The sequence below is a fragment of the Porites lutea genome, chromosome 2 (genome assembly GCF_958299795.1).
Source record: "Porites lutea chromosome 2, jaPorLute2.1, whole genome shotgun sequence".
NCBI lineage: Eukaryota > Metazoa > Cnidaria > Anthozoa > Scleractinia > Poritidae > Porites > Porites lutea.
Window position 1 is genome coordinate 45,067,128 of NC_133202.1, and position 16,548 is coordinate 45,083,675.

Genomic DNA, 16,548 nt, shown 5'->3' on the forward strand with positions numbered 1-16,548 from the left:
GGGGGGGGGGGTGGTTAGTCTACCCAGTTCTTCAACTGAGCGCCATCATTTGCACCAAATTGTTTGATCATGTGATCAAAATTTTGATATGGTTGCAACGCAAAGCTTTTTGGGAAGGCTTTCCAATCCTTCTTGATCTCACCAACCTACAAAGCTACAATGTTATCTTCCCAACCAAAACAAGACGCAAGCTTATGTCGGTACCATACGTGGGATTTTATTGGTGGCTTATTTTTCAATTGTACCGTTATTTGATTCATGATTATGCTATATTTGTAATATTTACCTAACCAGCCCTTAAAAAAAGACAACTGGCCTGATGAAATGTCGCAAGCGCTGGTTATCTTCCCTCCGTTCAAATCCTAGCTGGGCAAACAAACCTGAAACTCACGAATTTTTTGTTTATATGTCACTATTCTCTTTGGACTAAATGAAACATAGATTCCAAACTCTGCTGCACAAGAAGGCCAAAATGGCTGGTGGAGAAAATCGTGAGTTTCGAAACTTTCACTATCCCTTCATTTCTCTAACAGTAACTCACTAAATAATTATCACTACATCACTAATAAACATATTTATGCAATTCTACATTAGTTTTCTACGCACCTAGGTCACGCAATCCCCTGTCTCCTTTGAGGCGGAAGGCATTGCGTGACAAGACCATGACTGGTAACGTAAGAGACTAATTGTTTCATTCACTTAAATCAGGCTCTATAGCTCGGCACCGTTGGCAGTTTCTTGTTAAATTGTAAATAGACTTTTGTGTTGGTATCTTTAATGGAACTCAAATTGTAACATACAGACTTGAAAAAAATTCCTATTTGTTTTTACTTCCGGTGAATTTTTTGTTTTACAGCATTATTAGAATAAACATCCTATAAACAAAGTAACTTGCCATTGAAGAAAAATTCTACTTTTTTGTTGAATAAGAAGGGCTGGAAGGAAGAGCCGACGAGCGAATGCCATCGTTTTAAAGACGGACAAACGAGCCGTCAGTATTTATGGTCAGTGCTGTTAACTCAAAGGCAACCTTTCAATGAACATACAGAAGGATTTTCCTTCAGTCTTAAGGGTGAGTGTTGTAAAGCTTTCTTCTTTGCAGGATGCAGAAAAATGTTCAGGTATTCACCTTGAACTGTTTCCACGCGTTATTTAGTTCCTTTTCTTTGAGCAAACACTTTCTTTACTCCACAACTTCACCACCGATTGTTAATAGAAGGATTCCTCTACACACATTTCCCAGAGATGAGCATTTACACAAATTTAACCGTTGATGTTTAGGAGGAGCAAGTCTGTCCCAACAGAAATCGTTCAATTCGTAACAATATCCTGGCTACTTCCTTTCAGCCTCTTGAATAGAAAAGAGCAAGCTCAAGAAATTTTATAAAAGACTTATTTCATTTTTAAAGAGATTTTAACTGTACATAACGTTCAAGGAACCTCGTGATGAAAATATACAAAGTGCTTGGGTGAACGATGTGTAGTGAAATAATTGCACAGATTCATGTAAGAGCATTGTCCAACATTCTTCCCCAAAAAATCAAACCCAAAATCTCACCCGGTTTTTCCCGCAACAAAACCTTATGTTCTCATATTACATACACTAGTTGACCAAGGGACAAAGCTTACACGAAATCCTGTGGTACACAGCGCATGTGCATTTAAAATACCTCAAGAGCAGCATTTTCAGTATTTACACCAGTTCTCAAGCGTTCAGTTCCAAACGACCAACAATGAGCCCTGTTTGTCTATAAATATCTGAGTTTTCTCTAACAAAAATATAAACTAAAACTCTTCTTTTCTTTTTTCTCTTTGCTTTGGATGACTTAAAATGGATACAGTTATAAGACAATAAAATAGCGAATAGGACGCAAGTACGAATAAATTTATAATATTGAAATACGCTTTGTTTGTGACTTGGAAATTCTTTCTTCCTGTAAAACCATGACATAAAGCACTGAAAAAATTCATTTAAAAAAAAAGCTATTAAGCTGGTTGTAACTTTGTCAATGACAGTAAAATAGGCCTTTATTGTGTGCCTTCTTTGGTCCATACAAATGGCCTAAAATTTAATTTGCCGCATATAGCTATTGAATTCTTCCACTACTCGAACTAATGATCACTTAAACCAGCAAAAAAAAAGATGAAATAATTCTGACATAACCCTCTCTAATAATGACCCTTATCTATGACACAAAGACACTAGAACACATACACTGTTCACAGAATAAACATCTGCTGCCACCCTTATCCCATTAAATTGTAAACATTCAGTATGTGTTTGGATTGTGAGGCCAAGATCCCATTTTTTAACAGCCTTTAAAAATATCAACAGCTGTCACACTGTGCTCAGTCTCCTAAGAAATGACCTTTCTTGTAAAAAAAAATCACAGCTGAAACTTGTTTGTGCAGGAAATGTTGAGCAGGTTTAGTCAGGCAAGTTATCGTTATGACTTGCATTCAACCTGTGTTACACTGGAACATTCCTTGAAAAATTTAAATAAGGTCAAGTGACTTCTGCCTTGCTCTCCACACCACATCACTGATTGTATTAAGTCTAAAAATTTCAGCCACTAATACTGCTGATAAATATTCTGTGGATAACCGCCCTGTTCACCAGTTGGATATCCATCATAATTTCCATACATTGCAGCATCCTGATTGGGCGGTACTCCTCCAGGCCAAGAGCCCTGCAGTTTAGCCACTACGGCAGCAGAAGCAACACTACTGGGGGCATTACTAATTGGTACATAACCTGAGGCATAGGAGCCGGCCTCTGCACTACTGATTGGTCGGCCAGAATTCGGCAGGCTGTAGGCCCCTGCAGGGAAAAGAAAAAAAATGTAAATATGAAATTATTACTAGTCCCCACAAACAGTACTGAAGACTGATAAACAAAAGAGACATACATTGGTCACTGTTCAAAGTGCTGTAAGCTTACTAGAGATAAGCTGGAAAGAGGTCCTTGTTTTTCCTTTACAATTATGTTAATACAAGTAAGGGTCTTTCTTTGGGTCATTTATGGTTATAGAGGCAAACAAAGGAAGTTTTGGGACTGAAAAATTGTTCAATAATGTTTTTGTTGTCTATGACGTTTGAAAAAATCCTTGAGACATTATTTGTTAGATGTGAAGCAGGGATTTTGTCATTTGTTAGAAATTTCTCAGCTAATGTTAAGTTCCATAGACTTGTAACTGGCAATGTTAATAATATGATCCACACAGCCATTACATAGCCCCTTTAAATCAGGGGGGTTCTTCTTTCAATTTTCCCTGACTTTTCTTCAAAATGTCAATTTTCTCTGACTTACAAATAAAATTTCCTGATTTTTTTGGTGATCATGAAGAATTTTATTTTTACCCTGACTATTTTTCTGGCATGTGGCAACCATTCTCTTATTTGTTTGAAATTATTGTTAGACCTTCATAATCAATTCCTTTGTCTAAATAAAATATTGTACACAGAGTGATATTCCTAGCACTGATTGCTCAAGAGCTATGGTAGATGAGAGTATATGGCATGACAATGATGTGATGGAGCAATTCGTTTTTCTCTTACTCTCACATGCAATTTTTTTCCGAGAAACTTAAACAGAAATGGACTTAAGCAGCTGCCAATGTTATCGTAACAAAGAAACTGATATCAATTTTCCTGGGTTTATATTCTTATCAACCACAGGAATGAGGTCAAAATGCTCATAACTTTGCAGTGAAACCATGCACCCTTGAGTTCACTTCTACGGTTATAAAGAGTACAGGCTACATAAAATTGTTGCTGATTTGTTCAACATACCTGGGGGTAAAGGGCGGGCTACATAGGTTGCTGTAGAAGGTACTGGGGTTCCAGTAGTTGGGGGAATATCTGCTGCCGTTGTGGTCACCACTGAAATATTAATAAAATATAAATAACACCTTGAGAGTTACCCTTTTCAGTACTCTGTTACGATCGAAGGCTACAAATTTCTCTTGCCCTTTTAGTCAGTTTAATGTTTTTCCTGCAAATGTTGGAGTCATTTGAGAAAACCAGAGCGAATTAATGAAGTTCATGTACCTAGCAGGTACCACTACCAAAGCTGCTGACCACAAGTTTAAATTTAAAAGTAGCAACTATAGAACTCAAGCACCATGCAAGAAAACAAACCAGCGAGATAGAAACTTTATTTTTATAAACAGTGATCCAAGCTCAACTTTTTTTAAAGTTGCCTTTAAGGTTTTCAGAATACAAGACATTTTGTGCAATATTACATGATGGGTAAAACCTTCGAAGAACTAATTCAAGTAAAAATAATTCAAGAACTGCTCCCATTACAGCACATGTGATTGCATATCCTTTCCAATATTACTAAGCCTGACATGTGCTGAAATTAGGGCTGCCAAAAGCCAATTAGATGAGAGAATTTTTTTATAGTTGTGACTAAGGAAAAAATCACCAAGAAATATGAACAAGCTCTTGATTGATGTATAATTTCTCCTGATAAGTGCTGTAGGAAATGAAGGGAGAATGCCTGGGAGAATATGCATGGTGATATATTTAAGAATTAAGTTTAAATTCTTGGAAATAATTTATTTATTACCTAGACATACCCTCTATTGGAATACCAAGTTGCTGAAGTGTATATTCTGAGGCATAACTCTTGGCTTCTTCAACTGTGCGGCACAACTTAGGAGGCTGATACTGGGTGGCCAATCCAGGAATGGATACCTTTAAGTAAAGATTAACATGGACTAGTATTCAGTGTGGCACACAATGAAGTACCTAACAAAATACAACAGCAACAGTGCTTTTGTTGGAGGTAAAAGGTAGTAGTTCAATACCTGTGAGTTAGTTAAGCTTTATATTCAGGACAATTCAAGATTTGTCTGCTTATGTGGAAAGGATCTTAATAACTTGTCTTATCTTGCTTTTACTATAAATGCACATAAATATTAAAAGAACTCAGCAAGACCATGGAGATAGAGATGCTGACTCAGCAGACGAGATTGTTCTCCTTTAGGCTTATTGAAATAATCAAATTTAAAAAGAAGATGAAGCGATTTTTAAAAAAACATAAGGGGTATGGCTGGTAGCATTGTTTTGGTGGTGCTTGTCAGAGGAAATCTAATACAAGCAAATCCAATTTTCACAGCATTTTATATTTGGTTCATAATAATGTAACAGAAAAATCAGCCCAACCTTGTGCAGAAAGAGTTGCATGTCCTGAGGTCCTACAGTGCTGTGGAGCGTGTAAACAGGACTCCCCCATTGATTTTTCTGGCACACATCCTCTAAAACCTGTGACAGAAAATAGAGAAAACCCACATTAGCAAAAGGCCCATGTCAAAATTGAGAAGAATTTTTAAATTTCATCTTGTGAAATCTTAGTACCATTATTCAAAATGTCCAGACTAAGATGTTTCATTTGAATGGTTATAGCAAAATATTTTATTGATTCTCAAAAGTTGGAATTACTATTACTAAAAATTCATTTCAGTGTAAAAAAAAAAGAGTTGCTCAGGCACTGATCAACAGATTCCTCTCAAATGCAGGTCACCCTTTACAATTTTGTCAAGTCGGAAAAACTAAAATTATGAATGTGATAGCACACAGAGAGAAAGCAAAAGATTTTAATTTTAAATGTTGACACTGAGGATTTTAGAAATTCTTTGGAAAGTTATTTTACAAGAAGCAAATGATCCTGATAGGAAAAGATTAGATGTTATTTTTAAACTGTATAAAATGTCAGTTATTATTAAATTAATTAATGTAATGTTCGATTAAGCGCACAACTTCAAATAAAGCGCCAACCTTGTAGGAACGAAAAGTTAATATGTGCCTAGTGTGGAATAAGCGCCCACTCTCAAGATTAGTACATGAGCACCCAGGGCACTCAATTGAATAAATACATTACACCTGAGTTAAAACATCATTATAGATTGTTATATTGTTTCTACAGTGCATGTTACTAAGGGCATTACATCTCGCTGTTACTCTATGTTTAAGTTAATCCTTTCAGTGGAATTAATATTTAAGGCAAAAAAGTGCTTCTGAATGAGTTATACCAGCTTCAAAAGTAACAGATCTGACCAGACTTTCACAGAGCCTACGTATGCCACTTCAGCTACTATTCAACACCTTGGGCAAAAGGAATGTATGATAAGCCTCATTTTAGGAGGATAATTTCGACAAATGTGTTTTGTATCTTAACCCTTTAAGTCTCAATAGTGACCAACATCAATTATCTCCTAACAATATCTATACTTAAGAGATAAGTTAACTATGAGAATTAATAAAATGATCTTCCAAGAGACAATGCCTTGATCTGTTATCAAATTCTTTCAACTAATTCTTTAAGGAAATGTATAGAGATCAGTCAGGAGAATTTGTATGTGGATATTGGGGCTTAAAGGGTTAAATAACTTCAATTCAGGGAAAAAGTAACCTACATCTTAAAAGTTTCTCTTTTTTAATGAATCCTGTGGATGAAGTCCTGAGTATTAAAATGAAACCTCTTTGGAAGCACTGTGTAACTCACAAAAACGACCAAGGATTTTTTTAAACAAATTTTGAATGCTCTTGAGGGTTAATAACCTGAGAAAACAGTTGACATTTTGTAATGCTACCACTTTGGTTTCCCTGCAAAATGACATCTGAGAAACGAGCACAGAAATTCCATACTGATGACGCGTCACTACCAAGATCTGGGTAGTAACATGTCATCAGTAAGGAATTTCTGCAGTCACTGCTCAGGGAAACCACAGTGGTAGCATCATGAAATGCCAGCTGTTTTCTCCGCAGGACTGTCAATTCTTCCGCATAATCTGGGAGACTCCAGATTTTAAGCCGTTTCTCCTGGTTTCCAGATTTAGAGTCTGAAATCTTCCGAATAATCACGGAAGTTTGCCATTTCTTGTAGTTTCGACTTTCTGACATTGAAATTTCAAATATTTTGCTTTATTTGAGCTATTTTTACCATTAATATCAAACATTTCCTCACAAACTCTGGTTACAATTCCAACAACATCTTTTTTGCGCATTTTTTTTTTCACAAATGACGTCATGTGCTGTGCATTATGATGTCATCTGTCATCCCTTCCCCATTAATTCTCAATATTTGAAGACATGGGGGGTTGACAGCCCTGTCTCCGGCTATAGGGTTAACTGACCAAACAAGAGAAAGCGATGATAGACTCCCACCTGAGCTGGTGATTTGAGAGCATGTGGCTTCAAAGTCATGGGATTTGTGGGAGTCAACTCCATTCCCGGCACCAGATCAAACATACGTTCCTACAGCAACAAGTGCAGTTATGTCACTTACAGGTGAATTTGGCACATGAAGTCAGTAGTGGTGGACAAAACACTGACCCCTGTCCATGGACTACCCATATGGACTAGCCTAACGTGGAGTACGCCATTACAGTTTAGTGATAAGGGTTAGAAAACTGGGTGAATCAAGTTTAAGGTCAGTTTTCAAAGTATAATGAAAACATGATTCACTGAGTTTCCTAACCCTAATCACTAAACTACAGTGGTGTAGTTCATTCTAGGATAGTCCATATGGGTAGTCCACAGATGGAGGGTCAGTGTTTTGTCCACCACTGTAGTCAGTGTGAAAGTTTTATACAAAACAAAGACCTCTTCTTGATGTTAAAATTTAGTGGTGCAGACTAGAGCTCATTGCCATTTTAAATGAAACCAACTAAAACTTATCTTAAATCACCTTGTTTAGGCCCCTCAGAACACTAGTATCTACACTGTATTTAAATTTAAGTTAGTTTTCCTTTCTTGTATAACATCAAGAGAAAATAAAATTTTTTCTTTGAGATACATGTGAAAGTTACTGAAAATTCATGTTTTAGGTTAAATTGTCACAGTATATCATTAATTTCTCAAAACCCTAATTCCCATGACAATTTCAAAAGCTACAAAATTTTTAAGTAAGGAGGTGTTTTTTACCTGAAGTTACAACACAGTCCAGAGTCAGTGAATGTTTTTTCAATTCTCATGACCTGTTTACTTAACATGAAGTAGTTCCCAACTTACGACTACTCAAACATTAGGATCACATACAGTACTTTCATTCCAAGTGTTGACAAACTCGTGATTTTCTTGTTGTAATCAACAAAACTCTGCCAAATTTTGTTTCCTGTAGGGTGTTCTGTGTATACATGGTGATGAAAACTCATTGCCCACAATTTACTTTGTTTTCATGCAAGCTACTTGCCATTTTTTTTTCGGTGGGTGTGTGTGTGTGAGGAAACCATGTTGGTTAGATATTGTGTTGTGAGATGGTTATTTTTCAGTGCCTTTTAAATCTTTTGTATTACTAAATGTGGTGATTGTGCCCATTTGCATCACCAAGAAATTACTAAAACCATTTCGTATCCCACATGAGCTGGAATCTCAACTATTCTTAATATGCGATTATTACCACAAACAAAACAACATTAATACAACTACCTTGCTATATAATAACATCGGATTTCACCAGTCCCAGTAACAGGGGAATACAGTATCAATTAAGCCATACAAGGGGAAATAGTCAACAGATAAGTTGATGGATTAACTTTTTAATATGGCGAAAAGTCAAGTGGACATACTTCTTGTCTTCCTCCCCTCTTGCTGTATCCATCTCCATACCATCCTGGTCGCACTGTAGGGTAATAACCTCTGAAACCATTAAAAGGGTAGCTACCAGTGGCAGGCAGATACATTCCCTTATTTCCCGCTGCTCTGCTACCAGCTGCAGATCGACCTCGCCCTCTTGTCCTCACCATTCCAAAAGGAGGCCTCACACCACTGGTGAAAAAAAAAAACGTTCATATTGTTTTTGGCCACTAACACACTGACAACATTTCTCAAGGGTCAAAACACTGGATGGGTTTTTGAATTCTAAAAAATTGAAGTGCAAAACTCATCTTTGATCTGAGAGTACAGACAAATTAGAAATGACATGATGGTGGCACAAATTGTTTTTCTCTTTCCTTCGCATGCGATTCAACAAACATGGAACTTACAAACTGTCAACGTTATTTTAGAAAACAATCAACCATCTACCATGACCCATTACTCTTGCCGACCATACAAATGACATCAAAATATTCAGAACTTTGCAGTTGGATCTTTTCATTTCATTTCCGAGGTCAATAAGGGTATAGACCATGGTAAATTGTTGTCAATTTGTTACATGACATCCTGCTAATTCTCACCCCATTGTCGATGTCACTGGACTTCCATACATAAAGTACTGGCTACCATACGCTGGGAAGCCATATGCAGCTGAGTTTGTAGGGTAATCATATGGAGTGAAGCTGGGGTATGTTGTAGCACTCATCACGGCTTTTGCTGCTGCTTTGGCTTGGCGGTGATCCTTGTCCACCGGCTTAGCAAGTGTCACTTCTATTTCATTTCCATCAAGCTCCTTGCCTGGAAAAAAAACATTAAGTCTCTGTCAGTTTAAACAGGAAAACTTTCAGATGTAATACCAAAATCTTCATTGCCTCACTGCAGACTAAGCTCCAAAATTTGATGAGAGAAAAATAGCACTGAAAGGCCAGCAAGCCCAGTTCAAATGTCAAACTTTTCATGTACCAAACCTCGAGCTTAATTAGTCGCACTCAATTCATTTCACGATGTACAATGGTCTAAAATGTTTACCTGTCCAGTAAAAATGAATTACAGTAATTTGTTTATTAGGTTCAGCACATGAAAGGTTTGACGTTTGAAACCAAGTCGCTCTGAAGTCAAAATTCCCATGTGGGCCACTCGAACTTAATTCTTGGGTTGACCATACATGTCAACTTAATCGATTGAAATGTTGATATTTTCATGTACTTAATTGAAGGGATTAGGTTTGATTCATGAAAAGATGGATGTTTGAACTGGGCATAAATCTTTCTGCACAGGATAAGCACGTCAGTTTTTTAACAAAAAATCCTGTTTGTCATGCTTTAATTACCTTGACGTGTATTGGCCAAAACTTTGATAGAATGAAAGAATAGGTGAATATTAATTTTATGCATTCTCTACAAGAACTGCACAAAGAACATGAAAGTTTATAGTCATTACTGCTAGAGATTTTATCAAACATCTACGATACATTGAAATATGATGATTAACACGAGTTTGTATTTATTCCAACCTGATATAATATTGTGAGTTTTCTAGGTGTAATGTCCCCATCTGTGTGTTATTGTACATGCATGCCATGCAATGTGTAGGAAAATCTAAAATCTTAAAATGCCTTGACCATTTTGACAGCAAAACACCAAAGCAAGGGCTACTAAAAGGTTTTAACCGTTGCCTGGTTAGCTCAGTTGCGAAAGCGCCGGTCTGCTGAGCGGGAGGTCGCGGGTTCAAACCCCGGCCAGACCAACACTCAGGGTCTTTAAATAACTGAGAAGAAAGTGCTGCCTTTGTAATGACATCTGCAAATGATTAGACTTTCTAGTCTTCTCAGATAAGGACGAAAAACCATAGGTCCCGTCTCATAGCACTTTCATTGATCTGTTCTTGTGGGACGTAAAAGAACCCAGACTACTGTTCGAAAAGACTAGGGAACGTAGACCCCGGTGGTGTGGCCAACCTTTACAGGTTGTGGGATTGGGTAGGGATGGCACCTTGCATGGGACCTAAGAGTTCCATTCGTGCCTATTCCCTCTGGGCAGGCCTGTGTCCAGAAAAGCTTGTAAAACTTTTCCTGAACATACACGAAGAAACAAACCAACCCAAAAGCCATGTTGGAATGTGGCACTTGATTTATGACTACCTTTTTGTAAAACTGACCTCATAATTTAAACTCCTACGGTTTTTGGATAATTATACAATTTACCCTTTCATCTTTAAATGCCGAGTTATCATTTAGTTAAAGGTCAAGCTAACTCACAGTTTCTGTTCCTTGAAAAATTCACCCTTTATTTCTCATGAACTGGCATTAATTGGCTCCATTCTAAACTGTCCTTTATCCTCTGTAGTTTTCTGTGATCTATATTATCTGATATTTCAAGATAGTGACATGTAATTTGTATCTTGCAAAATCACATCTCAAAACATCATGACAAGTGAATTGTCCAGTCATCATCTAAATTCCTTTAAATTACGACAACCAAAACTAGAATGCTCTTTCAACAAAAGAAATTCTATGGAATAATATTTTTAATCAATGAGTCAAGTTTGTTGACTGCGATTAGCATGCACACAGTACGATTGTGAAGACGCTTCAGTGAGTCCAATTTTGGGGTCTTTTTTGCCCTTTTCCAAGATGTTTTTTTTCTTTTGGGCAAAAATGTTTTCCACTGCGGCACAATGATAAAACTGTACGAGATCTTTTTTAACTGTTCATTAGGTAACTGCAATCACTGTACCTAAGTGTGTTGTGATGTCTAAGTCAACCGGGTAGAACAAGCATCTGTATGGACAACTCAGCACATTACTACCCCGCAAAAAGGTTGTCCTTTTGCTTGTTAAAAAAATTCAGAAAACAATGTTTTAGTGGTTGGTAAAATTTATGTGGATAAAATTTGCCTTAGGCATTTCAAAAAGAAGGTAAAGTTACAAATTTCAACTGCAAACAATTATCACTGTATATACGCAGATGTTTTTGTTTTTAAAATTTCCTTAATCATCAGTAGTTCAAGAAAACAACTATGATATTTATGTAGAATGAACTTGATTGTTTTGTCCAAACATAAAAATTGGGTGCTGTGATTGTGGAAACCAAGCTACAAAACTTAAAACCTGCTGAAAAAAGGGCTGACAGACAATATTATTATTAATACTTGCATACTTTTTTGACTTTATTTCCAAAACATCCAACTGCATTAAAATTTGGACGTGAAGAGCAATCTTTCTTAAATATGTAACAATAAAATTAACATTTTGTAAAAAATCTGACAACAGCATTTTACCTTTTCCTGCTATGACTTCAACATCTCAAAAAATTTGCAAGCAGAAAGTTAGATTTAAGAGGGGAGGGCTTCAGCTTTTGGAGGAAGGATCAGAACAATGTTGTAGCTATCTTTTTAAACCTGCTTGAAGGCGTCTTCTGGTTTTATTCCAACATATTTCATAAAGGAGACATTTGTGGTCAGAAGTTATTTTGAGCAGCCTTGAACAAAGCACAAGACAAGGCTTAGTCACGACTAAAATCTGAAAATACGGTCTAAAATAGAAAAAAAAAGTGAAGAATTTTGAACGAGAGATAACCGCACAGCAAGAACATCACGACTTTAAAACAATGTATCTTTCGAAAAAAAACTTAAACCTACAACCCACGATTTTCTCAAGGTCATCTCTAAATGTAGAAACAGTCTAAATGACTGACAATTAAAACGGGCTTACAGGAAAACGGTTATAATTAGCAACAGTACGGGCAAGATAAAGTTACGTTTTGTAACAGAGAGGGCTTCCTGCCTTTGAAAGTTCCAGTAGGTCCCAACTATTAACGCAGAAAATTCCGCTCAGGAAATCACGTATATGAAAAAATCTTGCAATCAATAATAATAAAGGTAACCAGCGGGAGAGTTCGGATTACTTTCTGTAGGTCATTCACCAAAATGAGTCTAATACAGTGCACTGACTGAACGTGTGACAGACATAGTACGAGTCTTAATCACGAGTTACTGTACGTTTAGTGGTTAAATCCAAGCTGAGTAAAGCGCCTTATGGAACATTCGTTCAAAACCTCTGAATCTAAACCACTGTTTATGTTTAGAGTCTTCAAAGTGGTTTACGCTACTCGCCGACACTAAGCAAAGATCAAAATTTTGGACCTCCAGTTGGAAAAAAAAAACAAGTATTGAATAACGCTTAAACATAAACACAAGGCACGTTCTCGAGTGCAGTGTTCGATTTCACATCACTAGGGAAACTTGCAGAAAAGAAAATACCCTCTTCACTGGAACAAACTTCAAGCCGCTAACAGACAAGCGTGAGCTGTTTTAAGTCTCTTTCAACCTGCGTTAATTCGTGTTTTTCTTTCCGCGAACTCAAAAGGAAATGGTCAACGATCGGCAATTTTAAGACAAAACATTCGAAAGCCGCTTTCGCGCGGTCAAAACGATCCCCCGGGAATTTTTTGGTAACACTGCGAAGACACAGAAGTTAGTAACTCAAGTGTGAAATTTTACATTAATTTTAACAAAAGAAAACAAAAAACACAATTGATTCTGGTTACAGAAAGAAGCGGGTTTCCGTTGACATACCGCGGGGACTGCATTCACTAGTTCAAAAAAAGCCTTCCCTGTACCTGTTAAAATTTGTCGATCCACAAAACATAAACATAAAAATTTTATTACCGTTCATGGCCTCCAAAGCTGTTCTGGCTTGTTCCTTGGTGCGAAAGTGAATAAAACTGTAATCTTTGATCTTCTTAACTCGCTCAACTTCGCCAAATTTGCTGAAGACTTGTTCTATTGTATCCTCGGTCGTGCTTAATAGAAGATTTCGGGCGTAAAGAACTTTCACCTTGAAAACAAAGCCAAATAAAAAAATTAAATCGATCTCTTGCGGTTCTATTGAAGTATAGCGGTTGCTTAAAGCTTTTGCATTGCATCGCGCCTCCGACATAATCGTCGTGAAACGACAAAAGACTGCAAAGAGTAACTAATTACTCCAATAAAAAGCTAATGCTTAACAACGACAAAGACAAGCTTCGTTGAACAAAGGAAGTGAAATAACACGACATCAACAAATAAACTTCTCTATACAAGGCTGGACTTAGCATAAAGGAGCACCGACTGTTATTACGATAAACTCCCACACTAGTAAATTCTAAATAAAATCACGACTGGTAGTAAGAACTTCGAAAAGCAACGAGCTATAGGAGATATCGTAAGGCACGTTTAGCACTGCGAAGATGGGGGAGGGGCTACTTTGGGTAACGACGCACCGTAAATAAAAATCTAACCTGATCCATGATTTCTTCGTCCACTTCTTGCTCCGGTTCAGCCCAGTCGACAGCGATCTGATGTCCCCAGAGCTGAATTTTACCAGTCATAAGTTTTCTTCGGGCCATTGCAGCATCGCGATGCGAACTGTATTCAACGAACGCAAAGCCTCGATTCTTCGTCTTGTCCTGAGCTGATGGGTAAACAATTACATCTACAACGTTGTCTGTAACTTTCACCATTTCTGTCATGATTTCGTCCTTCTTAACCTTCTTTGGGATACCTCCAACGAATAATCGACAATTGTCCACTGAGCTACAAACCCCGATACATTTTCCCTTACGTATTTCGTAATTGTTCAAACTCTTGACACTCTTCTTGGCGTCTTCCTTATTCGTGTAAACAACGAACGCGTAACCACGATTCTGTCCGTTGAAATCCATCATAAGTCGAACTTCGTAGATTTCGCCTAAAGCCTCAAATACAGGGACCAATTCATCTTCGTATAAATCTCGAGGAACTTTTCCCACAAAAACTTCGCAGCCACGTGGAGGGGGAGGTGCATTCCAGTTCGGAGGTGGCCCATATCTGCGTTGGCCATTGAACTGCCTGATCGGGTATTTCGTTCTTTCCATCAGCTCGCGCAGAGCAGCTTCCTTCGGCGTACCAGCTACTCCATCTGTACTGTGCTCGGAGCTCTCCTCGATCTTGGCCGCCATGTCTTCTCCCATCTGAGAGCTCCGTTTTGCCAGCGCGTTTATAGTCATCACGTGTAGTTGAACTGGTATAGTCATACGCAAGCGCTCTGGCTAAATACGAAGCTTGTCACGTGAGAGATGACAGGATGCGGCGACCCCATCAAGCAAGAACCAATGATTGCGCGGATCCCTTTACAAACTAAATGTAATGTAATTTTGTTATTACACAGACTAGTTTGTGTTTGTTTGTTCGAAAGATTGCGGGTTATGACGCTAAGAGCGTTAGCCAGTGTTTAATTTCTTTCGTTTACCGAGGATTCAAACGTTTGACAAATCTTTTATCGTTTTCTGGCATATGCGCCCGGGAGTTTCAAGGGTGAATGCATGAAGCCGGTGGCTCAGGAACTTGACGGGTGAAAACCCCAGGTGAAAATAAGCTCGTGCATGTCTAAATCAAGGACTTACGCCAAAATGGACAAACAGAACAATGTTTTCATTAAGCTTACAACGCATTTAGCTTCCATTGTTTATTCGTCTTAAAATCTCGAGATTGGGTTCAGCCAGGTATTATACAAGGTGACCTTGCATTTTCTTGTCCAAACGCGTTTGAAAAACTCACAGCCTTGTGATTTGCTGATGTCATCAATCTATTTTTTGCAACTCGATATAATTCACTTCCCAAGTGCCCACTTCCGTCAAATTTGAAATCTCTGCTACTTCAAACTCCTCAATTGAAGAAAATAGCACGCGCCAAAATAAATTATATGCTGGTAATTCGTTCAGGCAAATTGTCATAGAAAAACAGTTGGTGTTGAATGACACAAATCCACAGCCATACAACAAAAGCTAGGATCAAAGGACAAGAAAATTAAAATATAACTTTTGTAATCAGAGAAAACTTTGTGCACTTCCTAAAATGGAACTTTGGCGAGAGCCTAACAACAAATTGAACAAGTAAGCAATTCAATTCTATTTAATAATCGTAAACATTGAATAATAGCTTAAACCATTTTAACTTCAATTTTGTAACCATAGGGTAATGTGTTTTGAAGAACAAACATATTAAATTTTGCGATCTGTTGATTCAGCCTCAGTATATTCAAAAGGCTGAACAAATCTGGACGAAAAGATGTTACAATGTAAGAAAAAGCTAAGGAGAAAATAAAATCGTGGAAAATGCTTCCACTGGCTACAAATTCAGTGCGGGAATTCATTGACGCCAAAAGGCAACAAAATTATTGCTGTTTCTTTATTTTTATTTACCTTCTAGGCCAGTCTCAAGCTGTGAGCCATGCCATTAATTTTAAAATTTCAGCCAGTAACAGGAAGTTATCATATTTCAACAATTAGTGACAAACTGCTACTGTATTTTTCGCATTTAATCCAGTGCGATTCTTCAAACTTAGTCGAGTAGCACATTCAAAATTTTTAGACAAGGTCACCTATTTGACCCATACCTGTGTGTTTTCCTTCAATGTTTTGGACAAGTGAAGAAGCTACTGGTGGTCATAGTCATACACTTTGTGTTCACAAGTCATTTTATAGACAAACAAGTAAACTAAAAGAGTAGGTGGACAATTTTTAATTTTCTCTAGCATGTGTAGAAGGCTGTACATAAGCTAATTTTGTCCTGGTCAAAGTATTCAAAGGCACATCATGGGGGCATTTGCGTTAATTCCGCACAAAAGTTCAAACATATGGTAAACAACTTGACCATGTGACAACAACAACAACAACAAAGCATTGGAATTTCCATGTGGCAATTCATATTTTTTCTTTTTTCCTCCTTACCTTCTTTAGTGAGTATGGGACCTTTTCTCTCCTCCATAACTCTTTTCATTTTAGTCTATTTCGAATTATTTTGTACGTTTACGTGAATAATTTACGTTAGACTCAGCATCTGCGGCCGGGATCTGCATGCAGTGCAAATCGGCAAGCTGGTTTCTTCAGCTCTCTTTCTCTGACTTAGCCTGAGGTGCATGAGAATG

General features: G+C 37.5%; 1 protein-coding gene across 3 annotated transcripts; it reads right to left on the reverse strand.

The window, feature by feature from the left end:
- Positions 1-192: 192 nt before the first annotated feature.
- LOC140928769 (APOBEC1 complementation factor-like) lies at positions 193-14,671 on the reverse strand. Of its 3 annotated transcripts, none has more exons than XM_073378550.1 (9): positions 13,883-14,671; positions 13,272-13,440; positions 9,186-9,402; positions 8,577-8,775; positions 7,174-7,263; positions 5,173-5,271; positions 4,584-4,701; positions 3,793-3,882; positions 193-2,821 (listed from the first exon to the last, which is right to left on the reverse strand). In XM_073378550.1, the coding sequence occupies exons 1-9, from the start codon at positions 14,654-14,656 to the stop codon at positions 2,574-2,576; spliced, it is 2,004 nt and encodes a 667-aa protein (XP_073234651.1). In that variant the 5' UTR covers positions 14,657-14,671; the 3' UTR covers positions 193-2,573. The 3 variants fall into 3 exon arrangements, with proteins under 3 accessions (XP_073234651.1, XP_073234652.1, XP_073234653.1); XM_073378552.1 differs by having other exon boundaries at positions 2,646-2,821; positions 4,574-4,701; XM_073378551.1 differs by lacking the exon at positions 7,174-7,263.
- Positions 14,672-16,548: the final 1,877 nt, after the last annotated feature.